The 22,108-nt window shown below is 38.4% G+C and overlaps 1 protein-coding gene across 1 annotated transcript; it reads right to left on the bottom strand.

Annotated features, from left to right (window-relative positions):
* Positions 1-4,696: 4,696 nt before the first annotated feature.
* On the bottom strand, positions 4,697-8,359 carry LOC137258382 (gamma-crystallin M2-like). Its single transcript, XM_067796045.1, has 5 exons — positions 8,301-8,359; positions 7,866-7,897; positions 6,831-6,970; positions 6,033-6,151; positions 4,697-5,480 (listed from the first exon to the last, which is right to left on the bottom strand). Exons 2-4 carry the CDS (start codon positions 7,866-7,868, stop codon positions 6,034-6,036), a joined length of 261 nt encoding a protein of 86 aa, XP_067652146.1. The 5' UTR covers positions 7,869-7,897; positions 8,301-8,359; the 3' UTR covers positions 4,697-5,480; position 6,033.
* Positions 8,360-22,108: the final 13,749 nt, after the last annotated feature.

The raw sequence follows: 22,108 nt of genomic DNA, 5'->3' as shown, positions 1-22,108 counted from the left end.
TACTTACACACTTTCCACAGTTGTAGTGCTCTTATTACATTATAATATTACCCATATACAGATGAAACAACCAGCAGGTTGAGATTTGCATGTTACAACATTTGACATCTCAGACGTAGTACACAGTGAACATAGAGTTGCAGCTTTTTAACAACGTTTACTAGATGCCATTAAGTTAATAAAACTAGATTTTATAATATAGGATGTACAGACAAACGGTAGGTATTTAGATCTCAAGCTTTCATAAACTGGACATGTCATAACAAATTGAAATTCATCTCCAATCCTGGCTAAGTTACACATCTTACATAGTCGCAGCTCTCATTACGTTATGATATGGCCAAAGTTCAACTTGCAATCTAACCACGCCAATACGCACTTTCGTCGAGTCACTTCGATACAACCGAGGAACAGTCACCATGTGTTAAACACAATCCAGTTGAAAGTTCAGTTTGAAAGAAGCATATCATATCTGCTACTACACTGCAAACTAGATTTCCATTCCTGAGTTAAAATATCAGTAACACGTTGCTTAAATTCTGACAAAAATACTTCAACACTGCCAACACCCAGAAACTGCCAACACCCAGAAACACCCAACGTAACCGTAACTAATTAAAACTTGTCTAACCGACGAAGCCCATGTATGGCGATCGACATCATCCAATGAATACAGCATTTCATATGCTGTACGTGGATACCTATGACTAGGCATACGGGTAACTCTCAGCCAAATTTGAAACATCCTAACAGAGAAGACAAATAAACTGCAACATTCGCCTATACCTATACAGAACATATGGAGCCCTTGCAGAAATGTTACGAAACCTTTTGATCGCTAAATGCTGTATTCTCTCTAAACACAAGACGCTAAAAGCCCCACAACACGGAGCCGTATAACAACCCCGGAGTTTAGTGTCCATATTTCATGAGAATAACAGTCGTTACTGATGTCCACTAGGACTGGTGTTGTTGAAGTCAGTACCTCGTATGACCAGCTCCAGCTGCTACCACTGCCCGACACCTCCTGGGTACAGATCGAATCAGTTGTTGGATGTTTTGTTGTGGAATCCTTCTCCATTCCTCCTGCAGCATGTGGAACAGCTGTTGAAGATACTGTGGTGGATTATGACGTCAACGTACCCGTCAATCGATCGGATCCCAAGGGTGTTCGATTGGGTTTAGATTCCGGGATCTAGAGGGCCAGGGGAGGGCACTGATGTTGTTATTGGCCAGGTATTCCACGATGGCACGTGCTGTGTGGGGACTGGTGTTGTCCTGTTGGAAGAGCTGCCGTTGACGGTAAACAAAGTGAAGGACGTGCGGACGGAGAATCTGGTCGTTGTATCGATTGGCAGTCAGACTGCCTTGGACAAGCACAAGTTCCGATCTACTGGTGTATGAGATCGTTCCCCACGCATAACACCCCTACCCACCGAATCTGTCCACCTGTCAGATGCAGTTAGAAGCAAAACGTTCGTGACGTCGTCTGTAGACACTTTCTCTACCATCATGTCGCCCAAGGTGATTCATCGCTAAACCATATGTGCATCCAGTTTGCCACGTTCCATGCCAGCACCGGGTTATACCATCCTAGTCGTCGACGCCGATGTAGTCGTTTCAAGGAGGAGACAACTTTTGGACGTTTGGTACGTATTCCTACTTCTCGAAGACGGTTCCTGATTGTCTGATCGGATGCTCTTCGGGCTCCAACACTGGTCTTGTGCTGTGTCCCGGACGGTACGATGGCGGTCACGTAGGTGGGATACCTGCATGTACCGATCTTGGGTAGGTGTGGTGACTCTAGGTCTTCCTGATCATGGGCGGTCATTTGTGGGATATGTTTGACGAAATCGATGCCACAATCGAGTTATTGTGCTGGGATAAACGTTGAATACCCCAGCCACCTCACTCTTTGATTCGCCAACTTGCAATCGTCCAATTTCCTGATTTCGATCGGCAGCGTTGAGACGTCCCAGTTTCGTGTACAGTACTTGCAAAGATCGTGGATGAAATTGTGAGATTCATTTGGGGTATTTTATAGTCACATGCTGTACTCAGGCTTTGCACGTGAAAAACAATCATTGTGCCTGATATTCGTACTGCATGGCATTCGCGCACATCATGACAATCCGTTCAAAATCATTTTTGTTGCGTTTGGTCAAGCATGATCGTCTATACATTCTAGAAACAATGTGCAATCCTAAAAAATATTTGGGTTTACATATGTGTACAAAACTGTAAGTATCATTTTTGAATTTCATTTTGTTTTATTTTCATTATTATTATTTTTTACAGATTAAGATTGATATGCAGCAGAGAGGGTTTGGGTGATCCTGGCACAGTCAGGCCGGTAAAACTCATCATCAGCTCAGGGCCCTCGCCCCCTCTACACGCAGCCCAGACAGCGAATGGGACTTCTCCCAGGAAACACTGCCTAGTTGAACCCACCGAGAACCTTCCGGAGACTATGGAGGCTCCCCAACACTGCAGCCTTCTGCATTACCCAGATTGTCAGAGGGGCTGTGTCCCCGGTCGAGAACCCGGGCACTCTCCTGATCTGCACCAAGAGATCAGGAGGTAGCAAACCGTGGGCACCGAGAACAATGGGGGGCCTGACGACAGTGTACTTGGGATGCAAGGGAGACATTTCAAAGGCGAGCTCTGCATATTTATCATGCTTTTCCTGAATCTTGCCAATCACATTGCTGTCAAAAGGGAAACAAATTCAATGATATAAATAATTTTATTGGCTTTATCAAAAAGAACAAGATCAGGTTTGTTGAGTGGAATTCGTCTCAGGATGTATATTGGCCTATTCCAGAGAAGATTAAAATCATCATTTTCCAGGACGCCCTGGACATCTTCAGGGTCGTACCATGGATGGACCTCGGAGTCAAAGCCACAGGCATGGCGGAGACGATACTAAAAGCAGCGAGCCATGTCATCATGTGTTTTAAGATATGCTGTTTGTGCCAAGGAAGGACATCCACTGACAAGGTGTTGGACAGTCTCTGTAAATTCAGTGCAAAGACGAAATTTCATATTGAGATTTTCTTTAAGAATAACATTCTAGCGATTACGAGTGGGTATTGACTGGTCCTGAGCAGCAAAAAGGAAGCCATCAGTTTCACATTTGAGACCATCTGACTTCATCCAGGCGAAGGAGTCGTTTGGATTGCTGTTCTGTTCCACACACTGCATGTACACACGATACAATGGCTTCTCAGACAGCTTCTCCACAAAGGATCGACTCTGGGCAGCCTTGGTGAAGGACTTCACCTGGTTTACTCCTACCACTGTACCGACCAGCAGTACATCGCCATCAACAAACAACTTCAAATGTCAGATTGTGTCCAACAACCTTGGCACGCTTAAAATAGCTGTGGAATTCCTTGCTTTCATTGTGAGTCTTCACATGCATCACCAGAGGATCATCCGACAAATAAATATGTGCAAAAGTACACAATAAAAGTCTGTCATGGGTTGTGTGCTCTGTTATCAGACATGATCCTTCTGGTCAAGCGGTCAAGACCCTGGATTTCTTTGTGAATCAACTACCCCAAAGGAATAGGAGAGGACTGGCACAACAAAAGTATTGGTGGCTTTGACCTTGTTTCGAGCATTTAGCTCTGAGCTCCAGATTTCCTTTAAACGAGATTTATACTCGGCCCAAAGTTTATCTTGAATCTGGGCATTCTGGAGCTTGTCTCATATCAAATAATATAATCTACAGTGATATGATAGAGAAACTATTATATATACTATATTTTGAAACGAGTAAATGGTTTGGTATCTAACGAGCGAATGCGAGTTACATACCATTCACGAGTTTCATAAATATGGTGTTACACGGGACATGGTTTAGTATTTTGTTTATTACTCACCCAGCATCACAAACTAATATCGAGCACAGTACTTCTTTCCCAAGAATTCAACGAGTGTGGTGACACTCAGCTTTCCGCGAGTCAAACAAAGTCTAATACTATTATGACAGAGGTATTAAAACACTTTGACGTCATACGTACGGCGCCGTGCGGTGTTATTACACAATTTGTAATAACTTTGTAAAATGATCAAACAGCGATATCTTCAACGGGTGAGTAATAAAACCTGATAACATCATGTTATCACTGTCATATGCATTTCGCCAAGCATAAACACGGCGTTAAGTGAGTGAGGTTAGTTTTACGCCGCACTTAGCAATACTCCAGCTGTATGGTGGCGGTCTGTAAATAATGGAGTCTGGACCAGACAATCCAGTGATCAGCAGCATCAGCATCGACCTGAGCAATTTGGAACCAATGACATGTGTCATCCAAGTCAACTTGCCTGACTACCCGACCCAGTTAGTCGTCTCTTAAGACAAGCATAGGTTACTGAAGACCAATTCTAACCCGGCCCTTCATGGGTACATGACGTCAAGAAGAAATGATTCTCATAAATTCATTATATTTTCGCAGTGGAAATGTGAGGTAACCGATCACATGAAGCAATGTTTTGCAAAAGAAAGTGTTGGTTGCGATACTCTTGCCATTCAGTGTGTCCCGAAATCCAACTCACGCGGACATGAATGAATGAATGAATGAATGAATGAGTGAGTGAGTGAACGAATGACCGGAACTCATTTGCAACCAGTTTGTCTACACAAGTTTTATGATACAATGGGTTAAGAAATTAAAGAAAACAGCATGACTGGGTTCTAATCCTTTATTAAAAGCAATATCTCGATACTTGACATCCAAGCGTTAACACATTTATTCATTTGACTGTGCAGTTAGTAGTGAAAGGTCTAACAGCGTTCCTTTTAAAATCCTTACTTTTAAGATGGACATCTACAAAGCCGCTCTTATTAAAACTCTTCTACAGGGTGTGAGTACACGTTTGTAACATGAGCTATATAGCAGTTTAAAACTCCCAAAATTCCAAGTCAGACAGTAATTACCAGTCCGGATACAAACTTGCCTGTCAGCACTTCCTCATAATCACGATCAGAAAGGTCTAAATCATAGTCAGTATGGTCATTGTCATTTTTTTTCAACGGTAGGAACCCGGACATCATCCTCTGCAGATAGATACTGCTTAAACACAATAACATCTTTCAGAGGTGTTAGGGGTAAGAATTTCTACCATACCACTGGACAGGCTACTCTTGGAATTTCACCGTCCGAGATGAAAATTGAACGTTCCGGACGGCCGGACAGGCGGGAAATCAAAATCCGGTATATAGAGACCATTTTCCGGCAAATCTGTAAAGTTTTCCCCTTTTAACATTATTTTCTAACCATTGCTTCAAGAGAACATTCTACAAGGTTATACAGATACAAGGAGGTTATAACGCTGCCTTTGTCGACTAATATGCAGAGAAGGTAAGTATCGTCAAGTTTAAGTGCACGTGCTTAAGAGGACAGTAAATAAGGTGTTGTCGTATCCACGAGTCTTGCATCGGTGAAAGAGCTGTGTCTCCGTGTTATCTCCGTCTGTGGAGAGATATTACAGAGAATTAAACACATGAGGAAACATTTGTGAAGAGGGTGTAGGGGATGCCTTTTCATCCCAAACGTTGTAAGTCACTGGTGTACTCCTACCATCAGCACTGGACTGATTGACTGAGTATAGTTTTACGCCGCCTTTAATAGCAACATTCCAGCAATATTAGGACGGGGGACACCAGAAATGGCCTTCACACATAGTAACCATGTGTGGATTCGAACCCGGGTCTTCAGCGTGACGAAGCAAAGAGTTAACCATTTGGCTACTCCCACCTCCCTTAGAACATTTTTCAGACCCAAATGCCATTGCATGTTACATTTCACGGGATATGTCCATTTTGGAACAATTTGATTCCTTGATTAGTCCAGAACAAATTATGGTTTCACATTGATTTGGGGAGCGCATTATCATTGTCCAAAGCCAGATTCTTCCGAACTCACACGTCATGTCAGATGGTCAACCCATCAATCATCTCACAAGGCCATCTGGTAGCCATTGAATGTAGCGGGAATGTCATAAAAAAGATACAAAGATTCTACCTCACACTCTGCAGATGGAGGATGTTTGGTTATCCACGCCATCAAGTGTGCTGTAAGAATGTCCTTCAACTATGATCATCCGCTTTCCAGAGTATTTGATCTCGCTGTAAAGGGCCCAACTATAAGCGAGAACATTAAAACATGTAAACACACTTTCAACTCTCAACAAAATGTTCGACTAGAGAAAACTGTTACAAACATACGTGTGAGATCTATATTTTGAAGACACTCGGCGAAAGATAAGTTGTTCTCTGACTGACACTTGCGTAGTATTCTCGATGATCTACACGTTCTAATTAAGTTTGACCATTTGGTTACAGACGTAAATTGTAAGAAGAAACCGAAAACATCTGGTCACAAAGGACTAAGCCAGGAAACTATAGCCCACTTCGAGAAAATAAGGTATTCGACACACCAGAGTTTGATCAACCGAGAACACAGCAACAAAAGTACTCTCAGACAGACCTGGCTAGGTCTTTACTATCATTCCTAGGGCTTTGAAACTGGTTTCATCGCTTTTTAGAATGAAAGTATTGCGACATGTTTGCGATGGAATGTTTAATGAAGTGACAGTTTTCTTGTTCAAAGGCCACTTTGTCGCTCGCCAGCTCAATAACTCCTGAGGATAATGTCCATGCAAAAATTAAAATTGTTCAATTCAATTCAAACATGTTATAAAACTTTACAAACACTTGTAATTTAGGGTAAAGGACGGATGACATTCTTTTGAACAAAATATAAACTCCTTCGGAAGTAAAGGATGACAATTCATTTCGCGATGAATAAACCTGTACTCACTCTCCCTCGTGTACAATGGCCGATGAAACCGAATTGTCAAACGATTTCAGATCTGGCATATCCATGTGGACATGAAGAAGACGACCGCTAAAATTGGGTTTCTCGAACAGGGTCACTTTGGGAGAGACGGACCAGCTTGCCTGAAAAAGTATGTTGGATATGCACTCAGTGTGACGTTTCAACATATATACTGCAAGGTACAGGAGAATAATATCAGAGCAGATGCTATAACATAACCCTAGAATCATTCTCCAACTAAACAGGCACTGAAAACCCCTGGTGGAATTATAAAATTAATACACTCAAAAATATATGAATGACCCCTAAAAGTCAAAATATAATATCCCCACGGATGTGAAATATAATCTCAATGTTAAAGTTTAAAATTGAAAAGTTACATGTAGATATAATACATGTTATTGTATTGAAACTCACTGCGATTTATAACGGTATTTCCTAATAATGTTGGGAAGCGCACGTACAATGTCCAAAACAAGCCCGCAAGATCGTCATAAATACAGACATGCAGTAAAAGTTGCTTTTAAGATTTTAGCTGTAATTATTAATATACGACAAGGAGAAATGTTTTTTTTCCAATATAATAAAATCAAAATGATAAAAGATTTATACCAAAATCATTTCATTTCACAAAAAATTAATTGGGAAAAATACAGGGTTGTCCTTATTTATGGTAGATGATATAGTTACGCGTTTGTTTGTGACGTTAAAAAAATGCTATTGAATATGATGATACACAGAACGTGACAACACTTCATGTAACTGTGATCAGTGGACGGGTTTCACCGTCTACTTTAAAACATTATTTTCCCAGAAAAAGGAAGCAAACGATGTCTTTTCACAACAAAATATTTTTCAGGATATACAAGATGTGCAACTTTGTTACTTTGCAACTTTGTTGCAGTGTTTTCTAGAATAACGGTTACCATTAAATGGTACCATGGCATTATTGTAATAGCGGGTCAGCCTGTCTATAACTGCTCGTAAACTAAACGAAGAACACATTTATTAACATACCATTGTTCCTGCAGGTAGTTCGGGTTCCAAACCTGAAAGGATATGCATAAATTAAACAGAATAATGAACTCGCGATAATGAAGATCAGGTATTTGAAAATCGTTTCGCAAATCATGAGGTATTTACTCATAAACACGCTATGGTAGTAAGTTTCGGGATTTTTGCAGTACATCACAGAGTACTCTCATGATGTTTTGGGTGTATTTGTCTTGCCTATCCAATCTCGTATTAGACCAAGGAGAGAGGACCTCTGAAGCATCCAACAATGTCAGCATGTAGCAAAATTATCGTTACTCACTTTGTAATTTGTAATAACAAGCAAAGGTGATCGAAAAAAAACCCCATCATATCTTGTCATCCAGTATATTAATAAGCTCAAATCACAGACAAAATTCACAAATATCTTAGCCAGGCAAATGAAAAGTTTGATATTACCTAGAATTGTAGATGACTGTGGTGTCTTCTTCGTCGGGTCCAGGGCTGGGATGAAAAGCCTGTGTGATTGCAGCAATTTATAGTTGGCTAGACGCGTCAACCCACGCACCCTTGTACTTTAGAAGGTTCCAGTTGTCCAGTCAAAACCACTAGTTTTAAAACTTTGCCAAATCATTTAACGACGTCAACACAATAAACATTGGGTTGTATTGCAATTATATTTTTTCAGCTGTAAACGAAGGTACTTGCGCATGTAAGCGATTGCACTTGGTTTTATGCATCTCTGCACATTTCTTACCTGCAAAGCAAATTCATTATGAGCATGCACAGGTCATTTTCTTAGGTAGTAAATATATATGGAAAATAGTTATGTGTGTAATTTTAATTAATCATGGAAAAGCTTCCTGAAAATTAGGGAATAAGTGAGTATAGAGTTATGCCGCTTTGAGCAACATAAAATGACTCACGTTTTACAGTTTTCTGAAAAGAGAGCTCTTGCAAACTGTCTGATACCAATTCATGAAACATCTGTGAGCTGAGCTTTACTTCAATATCACGGCAGGGGACAGCAGACTTGGGCTTCACACATTGTACCCATGTGGGGAAACGAACCCGACTGTCTCAGTATGACCAGCGAATGCTTTAAACGCCAGACGGACCCTCTGCCCTGTGTCCTAATGCTGATAAAGCGTCAAATATCTCGCGACATCACCACATTACGAATTGCTCTCGTGTCCTGCAAGTCATATTATGTCGTTTAGTCCATTTGGAGTCAGCCACCTTCTTGTCGACTTCTTACAAATAGGATATATTTTAGCAAAAAGTAAGACATTGTCTAGCCTTAAGATTAGGATTCAAACAGTATATTCACTTAATGTCTAAGTCATCATTGGGCAAATTCACTTTGTCCAGTGCTTGCCGAATACAGAGTAGCAGTTTGTCTTACTAGAACTAGAAGACTACGTAAACATGGAAGCTGATCATAATGTTACTTCGCCATTACATATTTATCATACTTATGTCTTTCAGGTGTACTTAAGCATAATGTTGTAAACTGTCGAAAAGTCCTAATCACACATGGATGTGTGCGGGACATCGTGTATTTCATGTTTCTTTCATCCACAATTGTGGTCCCATAAAACATTAAGTAAGCGGGTTCCTTTCACGAAACATGCTTTACTAAGGTTAACCGCAACCCCCATTCTTTAACATTGCATAAAGATTACCATAGTTACTTACGATCACTTACGTGCTTTGTGAAAGGAGACCCTTCGACTCCGTTTGTGATGCATCCTTTACTAAGGTTAACCGTAGGCGCTGGTTGTTATTGTGCAGTTTAAAAAATGTGCAGGTCCCTATGACCGTCAGTAAATTATCTCAATTATTTTTCATATGGAATGTTTCCCCTCGTTTTATTTTAACGTTCGGGAATCATCCACCATTCATCATGTTACGATAACTTACACTTTGGCGTGGGAATGTTATCACCAGTCTAACAAATTTGAACTCCTCTGTGTGCCATAGCCTTCGCTTGATTTTGTAGAAACTGTGTGAAACTTTGTACAACGTACACTATCGACAAAACATAAGGGAACTAATAAATTGAATGCTGCAAACATTGAGGTGAAAGGGTTCGTTACCGTCGCGGTGCACCCAAACGCAATATCCAATGACAATGAAATTCCACATGATACATTACCAACACGTGATGCACGTGCACACAGAAGATAACCTCTGTAAACGTATTGGAGAACTCAAAATCAAGTATGCAGTAGAGCTGACCACATGCCGAAAAGTGCCAGAATCTCAATGAATAAACAAAATGGAGAATTGTGGGGATGATAGAGGCAGTAGGAGTGGGGGAGGGGGGGGGTTACATTGTTGTGTCAAGTTGCCCGATTGTTGGGTAAATCGAAAAATGTAACTTCAATCATGTGGGACAAGTACCGTCAAACAGGTTGGGTTGCAATGACACCTTGGCGTGGTAGACCAGAATCAACGACACCACGACAGGGTCGTCTCATTACGTTAATGGCCCTACGCAATAGGCTCAGATCAGCACCTGCCATCAATAGGGAATTCCATGCACTCACTGAGTTATGAAGTTCACACTCAACCGTTAAAACCTGGCTCTATGAAGCCCGTCTGAATGCAAGGCAAGGCAAGGCTTTGCCTCAGATTCACAGATGGGAGAAAACGTTGTTGGCGCCGTAGCTGTGAGCAGTATGTCAGATCTGCAATTATTGACCATGGGGTGGTAACGACAGGCGATCAGATCTGGTCATCGTTAATGTACCCTTGACCGGTCAGTGATACGTTGACGACATTTTGCTTCCATTCGTGGCTCCACTGGCTAGAATCGATAATGGCAATTGATAATGCAAGATCACATCGTGCGCAAACTGACCCAGGTTATCTCCGACAAGAGGGCATGCAGACATTGGACTGGCCCTCTAAGTCCCCAGACCTGTGCCAAGTTGAATATTCTCGGTCGAAGGGTGTACCGAAACGGACCCCGCGCCCGTCTACCTGGCTCAGCTTGATCCCTCTTCAGGAGGGATGACGGGCAATACCACGGGCAGCCATCAGGAAATTAATCAACAGTATGCCATGTCGTGAATGTTTTGAACAATATGGTGAACACATCAGATGTTAAACTTCAGACCCAAATTTGAATTATTGGACATTCAGAGCAAGTTCACATTCACTATAATGTCATCAGTTCCCGTTTTGTCAGTAGTATAGTCTGGTTTGCTTTTTTGGTTTGACTTGTTAGCCTGCAGATTCCATTCAGGGCCTGTAGATTTTAAAGCCTGCAGATAGCCGCAAACCCTGGTGGTAAATGAAAGTATTGCAAGCATTCCTCCCATTCCTTAACATTGCACTAATGTTACCTCAGTAATGTATGGCCACCTACGTTCTTTGTGAAATCAGACGATTCAGCACACACATGCTGGAGATGTTGCATTCAGGAGATGCTGTACCTTATTTTGTTACTTAGGTGCACATGTACATTTTATTGGGTGAATGTTCATTAAATTTTGTAGTCGTTATGTTTATTTCTGCCTGTGGGATGTGTGTTTGTGTGTGTGTTTTTGTGCCTACACGGCTCTTGTGTATTTTGTGGACAAAGCTGTGCTTGAAAATTTAAAACATTCGACTATTTGCTAACGCAAAGAGGTTTATTGTACAAGGCACCTCCATTCCATATGATGGTTGACAGATTTTAAGTAAGCCTACAAGAATTACCGAATATTCTCGGACACTGATTTATCTTATCTTTGTATTTTATATCTTATATTTTGTAAGTGTAACTTCATCAGGAATCCTTGACCACTGTCCAGTCTGTCTAAGCATCAACATCCAAAACCTGGAAATCTTACCTGTAAAAGGAAGATATATAATTATTCCCAGTTAGACATTGAAAGACTAATTTCATATCTTCGCGACTTTAACTGGGACTTTTAGACATTGATGAATTGGATTCGCTCGTTGATAATTTTACGGATATCCTTGTAAGTGTATGTGATAAGTCTATTCCAAACAAGATCATTAAGGTTAGAAATGAAGACAAGCCGTGGATGAATTCCGAAATATGCAGACTCATCAGAAAACGCATCCGTAAACACAGACTTGCGAAAAGACGTAATTTAGCCTCTGACTGGGAAGTTTTCAGAACCACAAGGAATAAGGTCGTGTCAAAAATCAGAAAAGTGAAAGAAGTGTATTTCTCAAAAATAGATAGTATGATAAATGAACAATGTCACAATAAGAAATGGTGGCAGTTAATTAAACACTATCTAAAGAAAAAAGAGAAATCAACATCATTTCCTTCTATCTCACATGATAATATAACTTATGATGATCCTACGTCCATAGCAAATATTTTAAATGATTGTTTCGTTGCTCAGTCCACGGTTGAAGACCCAGACGGTTCCCTCCCACCCCTATGTAATAAATCGTCTAACTGTTAAGTAAACATTACATTAAACCACAGAGGTGTAGAAGATATACTTCTTTCTTTAGATACTCGCAAAGCAACGGGCCATGGCGGCATTGGCAACAGATTCCCAAGGATTACTGCCATAGCGATGTCTTATCCCCTAACCTTAATACTAAATAAGTCTCTAGATTCATCAATTTTTCCCAGATCATGGAAACGTGCTTCTGTGATACCTATTCATAAGAAAGAATGCGTCAGTGAATGTAGCAACTACAGACCAATGTCTCTCACGTGCTGTTTATCTAAAGTGTTTGAGAAATGTGTTCACAAATATGTTTTTTTTTTTTTTAAAGACAATGGTATCATAAATAAATTACAATCATGTTTTATTCCTCATGATTCAACAACTTATCAACTATTAGATTTGTATAATTTCATTTCAAGTGCCGTGGATAAAGGTAAAGAAGTAAGAGCAGTCTTTTGCCATATAAGCAAGGCCTTTGAATAAGTGTGGCATAAGGGACTTCTACATAAATTACAGTCGTATGGAATATGTGGTAAATTACTTGATTGGTTCCTTAGTTATCTCCATTAAAGAGTCCAGAAAGTTGTAATAAATGGTTACAATTCCGCGCATAGATCTGTACTAGCTGGTGTCCCCCAAGGATCTGTGCTTGGGCCATTATTATTTCTTGTCTATATAAATGACCTTGTTGAAAATATAGATTGCCATATAAGACTCTTTGCTGATGACACTTCACTTTATGTCATAATAGAAGATCCTACTGAAGATGCTAAGCGCCTCAATAAAGATTTAGAAAGGATTTATCAATGGGCAGTACGGTGGCAAGTCAAATTCAATCCATCCAAAACAGAAACTATACTGTTTAGTAAAAGACGTTCCACAGAGACTAGTCCGAATTATTTATGCAAAATATCCCAATAAATGAAGTTTCCGAGCACAAACATCTAGACAACTGGTTTTAAAAAGATGCAAACTGGACCGTACAGATAAACTCTCTATTTGATAAAATTTCACCAATGATAAATTGTTTAAGGAGTTACATATGTCGATTATCAAGAAAAACATTATTTATTATGCATAAATCCTTTATCCTGCCATTATTTGGTTATTGTACTTGTATATGGGATAATTGTACAGTTAACCAGGCATCAATACTTGAAACACTGCAGCTGGATGCACTGAGAACAAGTGGGTCAGTAAGGGGAACAGGTCATAATAAATGATATTCAGAAACTAATCTTTAGCCTCTAGTAGAAAGCAGGCACATCCAGAAATGGACAGTTTTCCATAAAATGATGCATAACATAACCCCAGGCTAATTAAACAATCTCGTGCCAGAATCTGTCTCTGCTACAAATCCATATAACTTAAGAAACTCAAACAATCCCAATAAAAAAGCAATAAAAAACAAAAAATCCCAATAAGACCGATTTCATATGCCATATCATTTTTACCCAGTACCATTGAGCTTTGGAATTCCTTACCCGAAGAACTCAGACTGACACAATCATCAAGCGAATTCAAAAACAAAATTACACCATATTGTAATACTACATTCGGTTTTGATATCAATACTGGAAACAGGTTCTGTCAAATAATTCACTGTAGACACCGACTGGAATGCAGCGATTTAAATGCCCATAAAAATAGATTTTTATCTGACAACCCAACATGCAAGTCATAAGCTATCAGTTTGTGCTGTTAGTTTTCATCCGGAATGACCATAATGTTGGTGTCTTTTCTCCAAGAAATTAAGCGGGAGTTCTTGATTTTACATAATGAAATTTACGGTAACGTCTATTGACAGGAGAGCAACTTTCATACAGTCATCTAGTTGCCGGTTGAGTCACGCTATTCACTGCTCTCTTTTTACAGACAGGATATAGCTAATTTGCTTATGACATTTCTTTGTGCATATATATATTTGAGTGGGCGAGGGTGCATGTGTAGGTGGCTATATTTCTGACAGTGGGATGTGTGAACTAGGCGGCTGCACCCTGCAACTCTTTGAAAAACATTGTCCTTGAAGTTTGTTTGCGTGGCATTCTAGAGGTTGCTGATGTAGAGATAACACATTATTATGGATGGCCAACTTTATGTTTACAATTGCGACGTTTCGGGTATATGTTCATATGCTTGAAAACGATCTAAGATCTTACACCGGAACGTCACAATTGTTAACATAAAGTTTGTCATCCATAAAGATGTGTCATCTCCATTGTCCTTGATGGTTCATTCCCAGTAAGACGACAAGTGTATCAACAAATCTGTGCAGCATGCAGGGGTTTTCAAGTCGACATGCCTCTGGACAACAATAGAGGTTGTGTGTGGTTTTAAACACACAGATGATACTATATTGTTAACCGATGAATAAATGAAATACTCCCACGAACCATTATTTACACCCCTTAAAATACATATCACATTTTTATCCGTGACCATTTTATCGGTGATATGTAATTTATATACATATACATTGAATGCCATTATTCCCATAGAAAGTATATGTTTATAAGATGGCACTGAATGATGTCCACAGTATTAAATGCATCAAAATACGTAGATATACATCTTTCATAATATGAATTAATTAACTACATAGATGTAAATCATAAACAGTAACATCACAATTATTGATACACTGTCCATAGTCAAGAAGCATTTATTACTGTAAACACGACACATTCTACTGGAGCTTTATTTGGTACGATACTGCATCAGCATGTCCCATGACATTCATGGTTCCAGCTTCCAAGTTGTGACATGAAGTTGGAATGAACTTGTACTGAAACTGCTGAGTTGCCATTTCGAAAATGATGCTTTGGATTGCGGATAAGCAGGATGTATACCCATAATAATTAGTGAGTAAATATCAACAAATAATTAGTGAATTAAAATCAGTGTCAAAGGCAAAAATTTAGTTATGATTTTAAAACAATCAATGCCAATAAATAAACAGTGAGTTCATCATCATCAAAGTCTTTATTATGTATGAAGGCCACAGGCCCATATACATAGTAAGATACATCTTCGAAACAGGCATAAAAACATAAAACAGTTCCTAAAGGATTATGCATTTACCTGTCCGCCTGAGTTATTTTTTCTTTTTGTTACAAATAAATATAAATTTTTATAAATATAATTCTAATACTGATTTCTATTATTCTAACTTTTCTCTTATTTTGTATGCATAATAGATAAAACGAGCTAGATTAATTATGTCTTCAGTTTTGTTTTGTTTAAGGATATTTGTAAATGATATCGTATTTACTTGGAAGCTTTCCATCATGCTTTTGATTTGTTGTGGGGATGCGGGACCTTCTCTATTCAATCAATCAAACTCGAACGTAGTACATTTAAATACACGCTGTCTAAGAGAAAAAGTTAATATTATAGGAATAGAATTCAGAGACTGTGATGTTATTTGTATTACAGAAACCTGGTTACATTCTGGTATTTCAGATGATGATATCTTAATACCAGGTTTTCACAAACCACTTAGAGAGGATAGATCCACAAGGGGAGATGGGGTTGCTATTTACGTCAGTAAACACCTTCTTTGTAAACATATGATCACTCTATCGGTAGTGGGTCTAGAGGCACTCTGGGTGAAAATTTCAAGTAAAAATAAGCACCGTCAAGTTGGCACTTTCTGTCGTGCTGATAAGAGCAATGCATTTTTGGATTTAATTGGCATGTCGATAGGTAATGCAGCAGACTTGCACTTAGACATGATTGTTGTAGGAGATTTTAATAGTCACTATCACATAAACAACGTATAGAGTAATTGCAAGCAACTTACGGCCTTAGACAAATTTTATCTGAACCTGCTAGGATCATGGAACACTCTAGAACATTGATTGATCTAATTGTCTCAAACTATAATGATGTATGTTCTTCTGGTGTGACTGACCCTATATGTAGTGACCACTGTCCAGTCTTCGTTAGTCTGAAAAGCTGCAAACCACATGTTTCAAGAGAAAGATATACAATTATTCACTATTTGACTTAGATGGATTATTCTCTTATTTCGATCAGATTAATTGGCAAGAAATGAAGGATATCTATTCTTTAGTGAAAAGGCTTACATATTTTTTTTGTTACATACTTGCGATAGATTTATTCCAAATAAAACTGTAACAGTTAGAAACAGAGATAAACCATGGATGACAGCTGGAATAAGAAAACTAATTCGTAAACGCATTCGCAAACATTAGATTGCCAAACGAAGAAATACTTCCACTGACAGGAATTTATGAAATAAAGTGGTATCAGAAGAAGTCAAAAGACATATATTTTCAGAAATTAGACAATATTATCAATGATAATTGTGATAGTAAGTCATGGTGGCGTCTGATAAAATCTTATCTTAGAAGAAAAGAAACATGTAATATACGAGGATCCAGAATCAATAGCAAACATCTTAAATATTTTTTTTTGTGAGTCAGTCTATTGTCCCAGATCCGGATCGCCCCCTTATCACAGCACGATGTGCAAGACATATTACTTTCTCATAACTCTAGAAATGCTAGTGGCCCAGACGGAATTGGAAATGCCTTTCTTACGCTCAGTGCTATTAATTATCATGTCCCCTGTGTGATATTTTTAACAAATCGCTTCACGCAGTGGTTTTTCCTAAGATATGAAAAGGTACCAGTAATTCCTCTCCACAAGAAGGGTTCAGTAAATGAACGTGGCAACTACAGACCTGTCGCCCTTTCCAGTTGCGTATCTAAAGCTTTCGAAAAGTGTGTTCATAAATACTTCTTTCATTATTTTAGAGATAATAATATCATTAGTACAATGCAATCTGGATTTATTCATGGTGATTCTACAGCTTACCAGTTAATGGATTTGTACAATTTTATTGCAAGTGCTTTGGATAAAGGTAAAGAAGTAAGAGCAGTGTTCTGTGGTATAAGTAAAACATTTGACAAAGTATGGCATATGGGACTTTTAAATAAATTAAAGACATTTGGAATTAGTGGTAAAGTGATAGAATGGCTAAGTAGTTATCTAAGTAGGCCCAGAAGGTACTTATAAAGGGACATAACTCTAAATATATTCCTGTGTTGGCAGGAGTTCCTCAGGGTTCAGTTTTAGGGCCTGTATTATTCTTAACATATATTAATAACCTTGTGGATAATATTGATTGTAACATGCGTCTTTTTGCTGGTGGTACGTCTTTGTACGTAATAACAGAAGATCCTGTTTTAAACGCAAACAGTCTTAATAACGATTTACAAAAATATCAACTTGGCCGAATAAATGGCAAGTGAAATTCAACCCCGAAAAACGGAAACAATTCAACTGAGCAGAAAACGGAGTGCCAGCCACAGGCCCCCATTATTTATGCACGGGATTCCTATAAATGAAGTTGATGAACATAAACACTTATCTTATATTTCAAAGGATGCTAATTGGACTGCTCAAATTAATAATACTGTAGATAGAGTTACTCCTATGATAAACTGCTTGAGAAGTTTGAAATATCGTTTATTACGTAGGTCACTTCAGATTATGTTCCAGTCTCTCATTCCGCCATTATTTGATTATTGCAGTCACGTTTGGGACAACTGCACCTCTGCTCAGAATACCGCTTTAGAAAAATTACAGTTAGATGCATTAAGGACAATTTGCGGGGCAGCAAGAGGAACAAGCCATAACAAACTATATGCAGAAACTAAGTTCATTCCTCTTATTGAAAGAAGACGTATACAAAAATTAACCCTCTTCCATAAAATGATAAACGCCAAAGCACGGGACTACTTATGTACTCTTGTCCTAGACAGCGTTTCGGCCAGTAATTCATACAACTTAAAGAGATTCACCAAACATTCGCGTAAAATAATTCTTTTTTCAAGATCCTTTTCACAAAGTACAGTAGATCTTTGGAATGCTTTACCAAATGACGTTAAAATGATACAATCCCAAAAATCATTTATTGAAAAAATAACCCCACAACCTGGACATACATTTGGAATTGATGTGAAGTCGATTTTGTCAAATTATTCACTGCAGACTTAGTCTAGACTATCATAAATTTGAACGACATCTTTCAAACGATACTTCCTGTTTTTGTGGCGCTCATCGTGAAGATACCCAACACTATCTTCTTGTCTGTCCAAATTACACTGTACTAAGAAATGATGCAGAATATTACAAACATGGATACAGCTTAAAGACAATCTTATATTGAAATAGTGAATTATCTGATCTTGATAATCTAGTCATCTTAAAATCTGTGTACCTCTTCGTCACTGATTCTTGTAGATTTGATTCTAAATATGGTTGGGAATTACTAGCTCTAAGAAATATATTGGTTGTTTTTTTAAACTTTGACCATTAACTAGTTTCATGTGCATTTACCTTGTGGTTTGTCATGTGACTATCCTGTATTAGAACTTTGGTTTATATACTTTTGTAAATTGCATTGGAGAGGCATTAACATAAGCTTCTAGTTTGTTTGCCAATCCACTCGTTTTTCACGAATAAATATGTTTAAACCATTTACTTGCAAGTTGTTAGTCAAAAATCTTTCGCGAAGATCTTTATAAGCTGGACATATCAACAAAAAGTGATATTCATCTTGTAAGTCTACTTTACACGCGGGAAAATTTCTTTGAGATACATCAATATTTTGTCACCTACCAACTAATTCTTTAAACGTAATAGACCAACTCTGAATTTGACCCACGCCTTGCGGAATTTATATTCCAAATTTAATGACAGATATCCCCCAGGCTCAAGAAGACTCTTACATTACGCATATAACCTGTAGCTTTTTTCAAGATGTCCAAAATGTGAACAAAAGCACACTCATCGCCGACTGTTTGTGAATACCAGACAAATGCAAAGTCGTGCGAGCAAAGTACATGGCGGATCCCAGACGCCCACGTGAGGTACCCAGCCTTGTCTAGGTAATATAACATCCTATATGCCTTTTTCGGGGTGCGTCCATCATGCTTTGCATTAACTTAAACTGGAAAACGCCCACATTCTCCACATAATATTATACTTGGTGTCTGTGGACCGATATTTAACAATATTTTACATGCTTGTAAGTGAACTTTTTAAATGCTGCCGTATCTTGTAAATCCCCATACCTCTGATCCATGCAAGTACATTGGTTGAATTTGGCTGTCAGATATTTAAAAAATGCTTCCAAAGGTATTGTTCCTAGTTTCTTTAAGTTTATAGTTAATTGCATTAAAGCCTTTTACTACGGGAAGTAAGTTCTGAGACCGATTGTCCGAGACTACAATTACATGTGAACACAAAACCTAGATATTTGTAGCTGGTTACCGTTTCGATCTTTCTTTCATCATAAATCCAATTTTCCTTAACCGCTAATTTCCCACCTCTCCTAAAAACAAGGACTTTAGATTTATCCAAATTTACAGTTATCTGCATGCAAAATTCAAATGTCTAGCTGACACTGAAGACCACCAATGTCATCTATCACAAGAATTACATACTCTGCAAACAACAACATTAGAATTTCTAGTACATTTGGAAACATGCTTACCGTATTTTGTGAATTCTACGGAAAGTTCGTTTATAAATAATGAGAATAACATTGGACTCAGCTTACAACCCTGATGTAATCCAAATGGATAGTTGAAAGTGTTCCGTTAGCTCAGATTGTACCCTGACACACGAATTTACTGTTTTATATATGCTCCTAAGAAACTTTAACGCTCTACCGTTTACACCGTATGAGTAATTTCCATATTTTATCTCTATTTACAAAATCAAAAGCTTTTTAAAAATCAATGGAAGCCACGTACATCTTTTTTTCTTCTTCGACAATCTCATTGGAAATCAACAACCATTGAGTTGATATCATTGGAAATCAACAACCATTGAGTTGATATCATTGGAAATCAACAACCATTGAGTTGATATCATTGGAAATCAACAACCATTGAGTTGATATCATTGGAAATCAACAACCATTGAGTTGATGTCCATGGAAACGCCGCACGTGAAGTCGTTAGCAGTGACTCGAGCACGTTGACAAGGGTATAGACGTCCATTGACTTGTTGTCGTTGATCTCTCGTTAACACAGCCACAGCTTCTGTGCTCAGAAAACAAGTAAACGATTGCTATTGAAGACGGGAATTTATGCCTAAATGCACGCATGATGCACGTGCACCCCGATTTCAATATTGTGTTTGTCATCAAGTTTTGTTTAAAGTTTATACAGTATAGGTGTGCGTGACATATTTCTTAACTTCATTGTCTCTATGTATTCATCATTATCATTTTGTGTACAAGAACAGCAGAAAGGTTATTTTAAATGTATTATTGGAACCCATCTGTCATGTATCATGAGTCCTCTTATATTTTTCATTCTCATAATCAACTTTGTACAATGCTCTAGGATAAAGGAGCATATGTACACGCAACGAAAATTATGGTGTTTCGTTGAGGCGGCCCTTTGAGAAGTTATGAGAATTGGTACTTTAAAGTCCAAAACATTGATGCTGTTAACAATGATAGATACCTTTGGGTACTTTTTACACCAACTTAGCCATGCGTACACAAGACTCTGATGGCCTTATATAGATATCAAAGAAAATATTTTTTTGTTTTTTGTATTGGTGCCTTCAAGATATGCGATACAATGATTGTCCCAATGGTTTGTTATGGAGCTGATGTTTGAAGTACACACTATTGCAAAACCTTCAAAAGAGTACTCAACATATTTTTGTAAGAGAATATTAAAGCTACATGAGAATACATGCGATGTAATGGCACTTGCAGTGTGGTAGAGTAAAGTATTGGTGTACAATAATCCAAATAGATTACAACAGACTACTTTATCAATCTTATTTAATGCTCAAGAATCTAGATGACGTGCGTAGAAAGACCCGTGCCTCTAATCTGAGAAATAGTTTGCTTCAATTTGACTTTGGAGTACTGTGGATAACCCATGTTACGATGTTTACTGCTCTTGCAAAGATTATTTGATTCCTTGAGACAAGAATGGGATTGTATTACGTCATAGCAGAAAACGTACTGTCAATTTAAAACAATGATACAGTAGGCGTTCCAGAACACCTAAGAACGGTTATTTGTAAATTCAGGTGCAGCAATTTCAGATTAGCAATCGAAAGGAAGTTATTGTAATGTTTATGCTAGTGAGGGGTTTTGTTCCTGTTGTCAGAGCAAAATTGTGTCCCTTGTAGAAGATGAATTTCATGTCTTAATGATTTGTCAACGCTATGAAGCTGTGGGAATAGAATATTTTCATCCTAGCTGAAGAAATACCCCTTCTGTGGGCATTTTTGTTAGAATCATGTTGAGTAGTAACAAAACTGTATTGTTATGTTGAGCAAAATTCTTATACAGCATTCTGAAGATATGACATACAGGGGTCAATGACTAGGTTTTCAGCATATGAGCTGAAATATTGTATGAATAAAATCTCTACTGTAAATCAGCGAGAGTCAATGTACCACCAACATAAACACATTTGTCACAATAAAGTAATACGAGCCTTGGACTGAATACATGAATACAATTGTCTGCCTGTATGTCTGTCTGTCAGCCTGCATTATACACATACTTATTTTTCGCTGTTGTTTTACTCGGTTCTGTTTATGGACTAACTGTTAAAGTGTTATGAATGCAGCAAAGGGCTTTTCACTTGAGCTTGAACACCCAATTACATTTTGTATTTTCATCTAAAGTTTTAAGGTATACATAACACAGATATGGAAAACGGTTTATATTCATTTGCAACAACTTAATCCAATACTTTATGCATCGTATACAGTTAATATAAACACATCACACCTATTAGTCTCACCAAGGTGAGTTGGATGCAACCG

Source organism: Haliotis asinina, chromosome 12 (assembly GCF_037392515.1).
Source record: "Haliotis asinina isolate JCU_RB_2024 chromosome 12, JCU_Hal_asi_v2, whole genome shotgun sequence".
Classification (NCBI taxonomy): domain Eukaryota; kingdom Metazoa; phylum Mollusca; class Gastropoda; order Lepetellida; family Haliotidae; genus Haliotis; species Haliotis asinina.
Note: the sequence above shows the minus strand (reverse complement) of the source record. Positions and strands in the feature narration are given on the sequence as shown.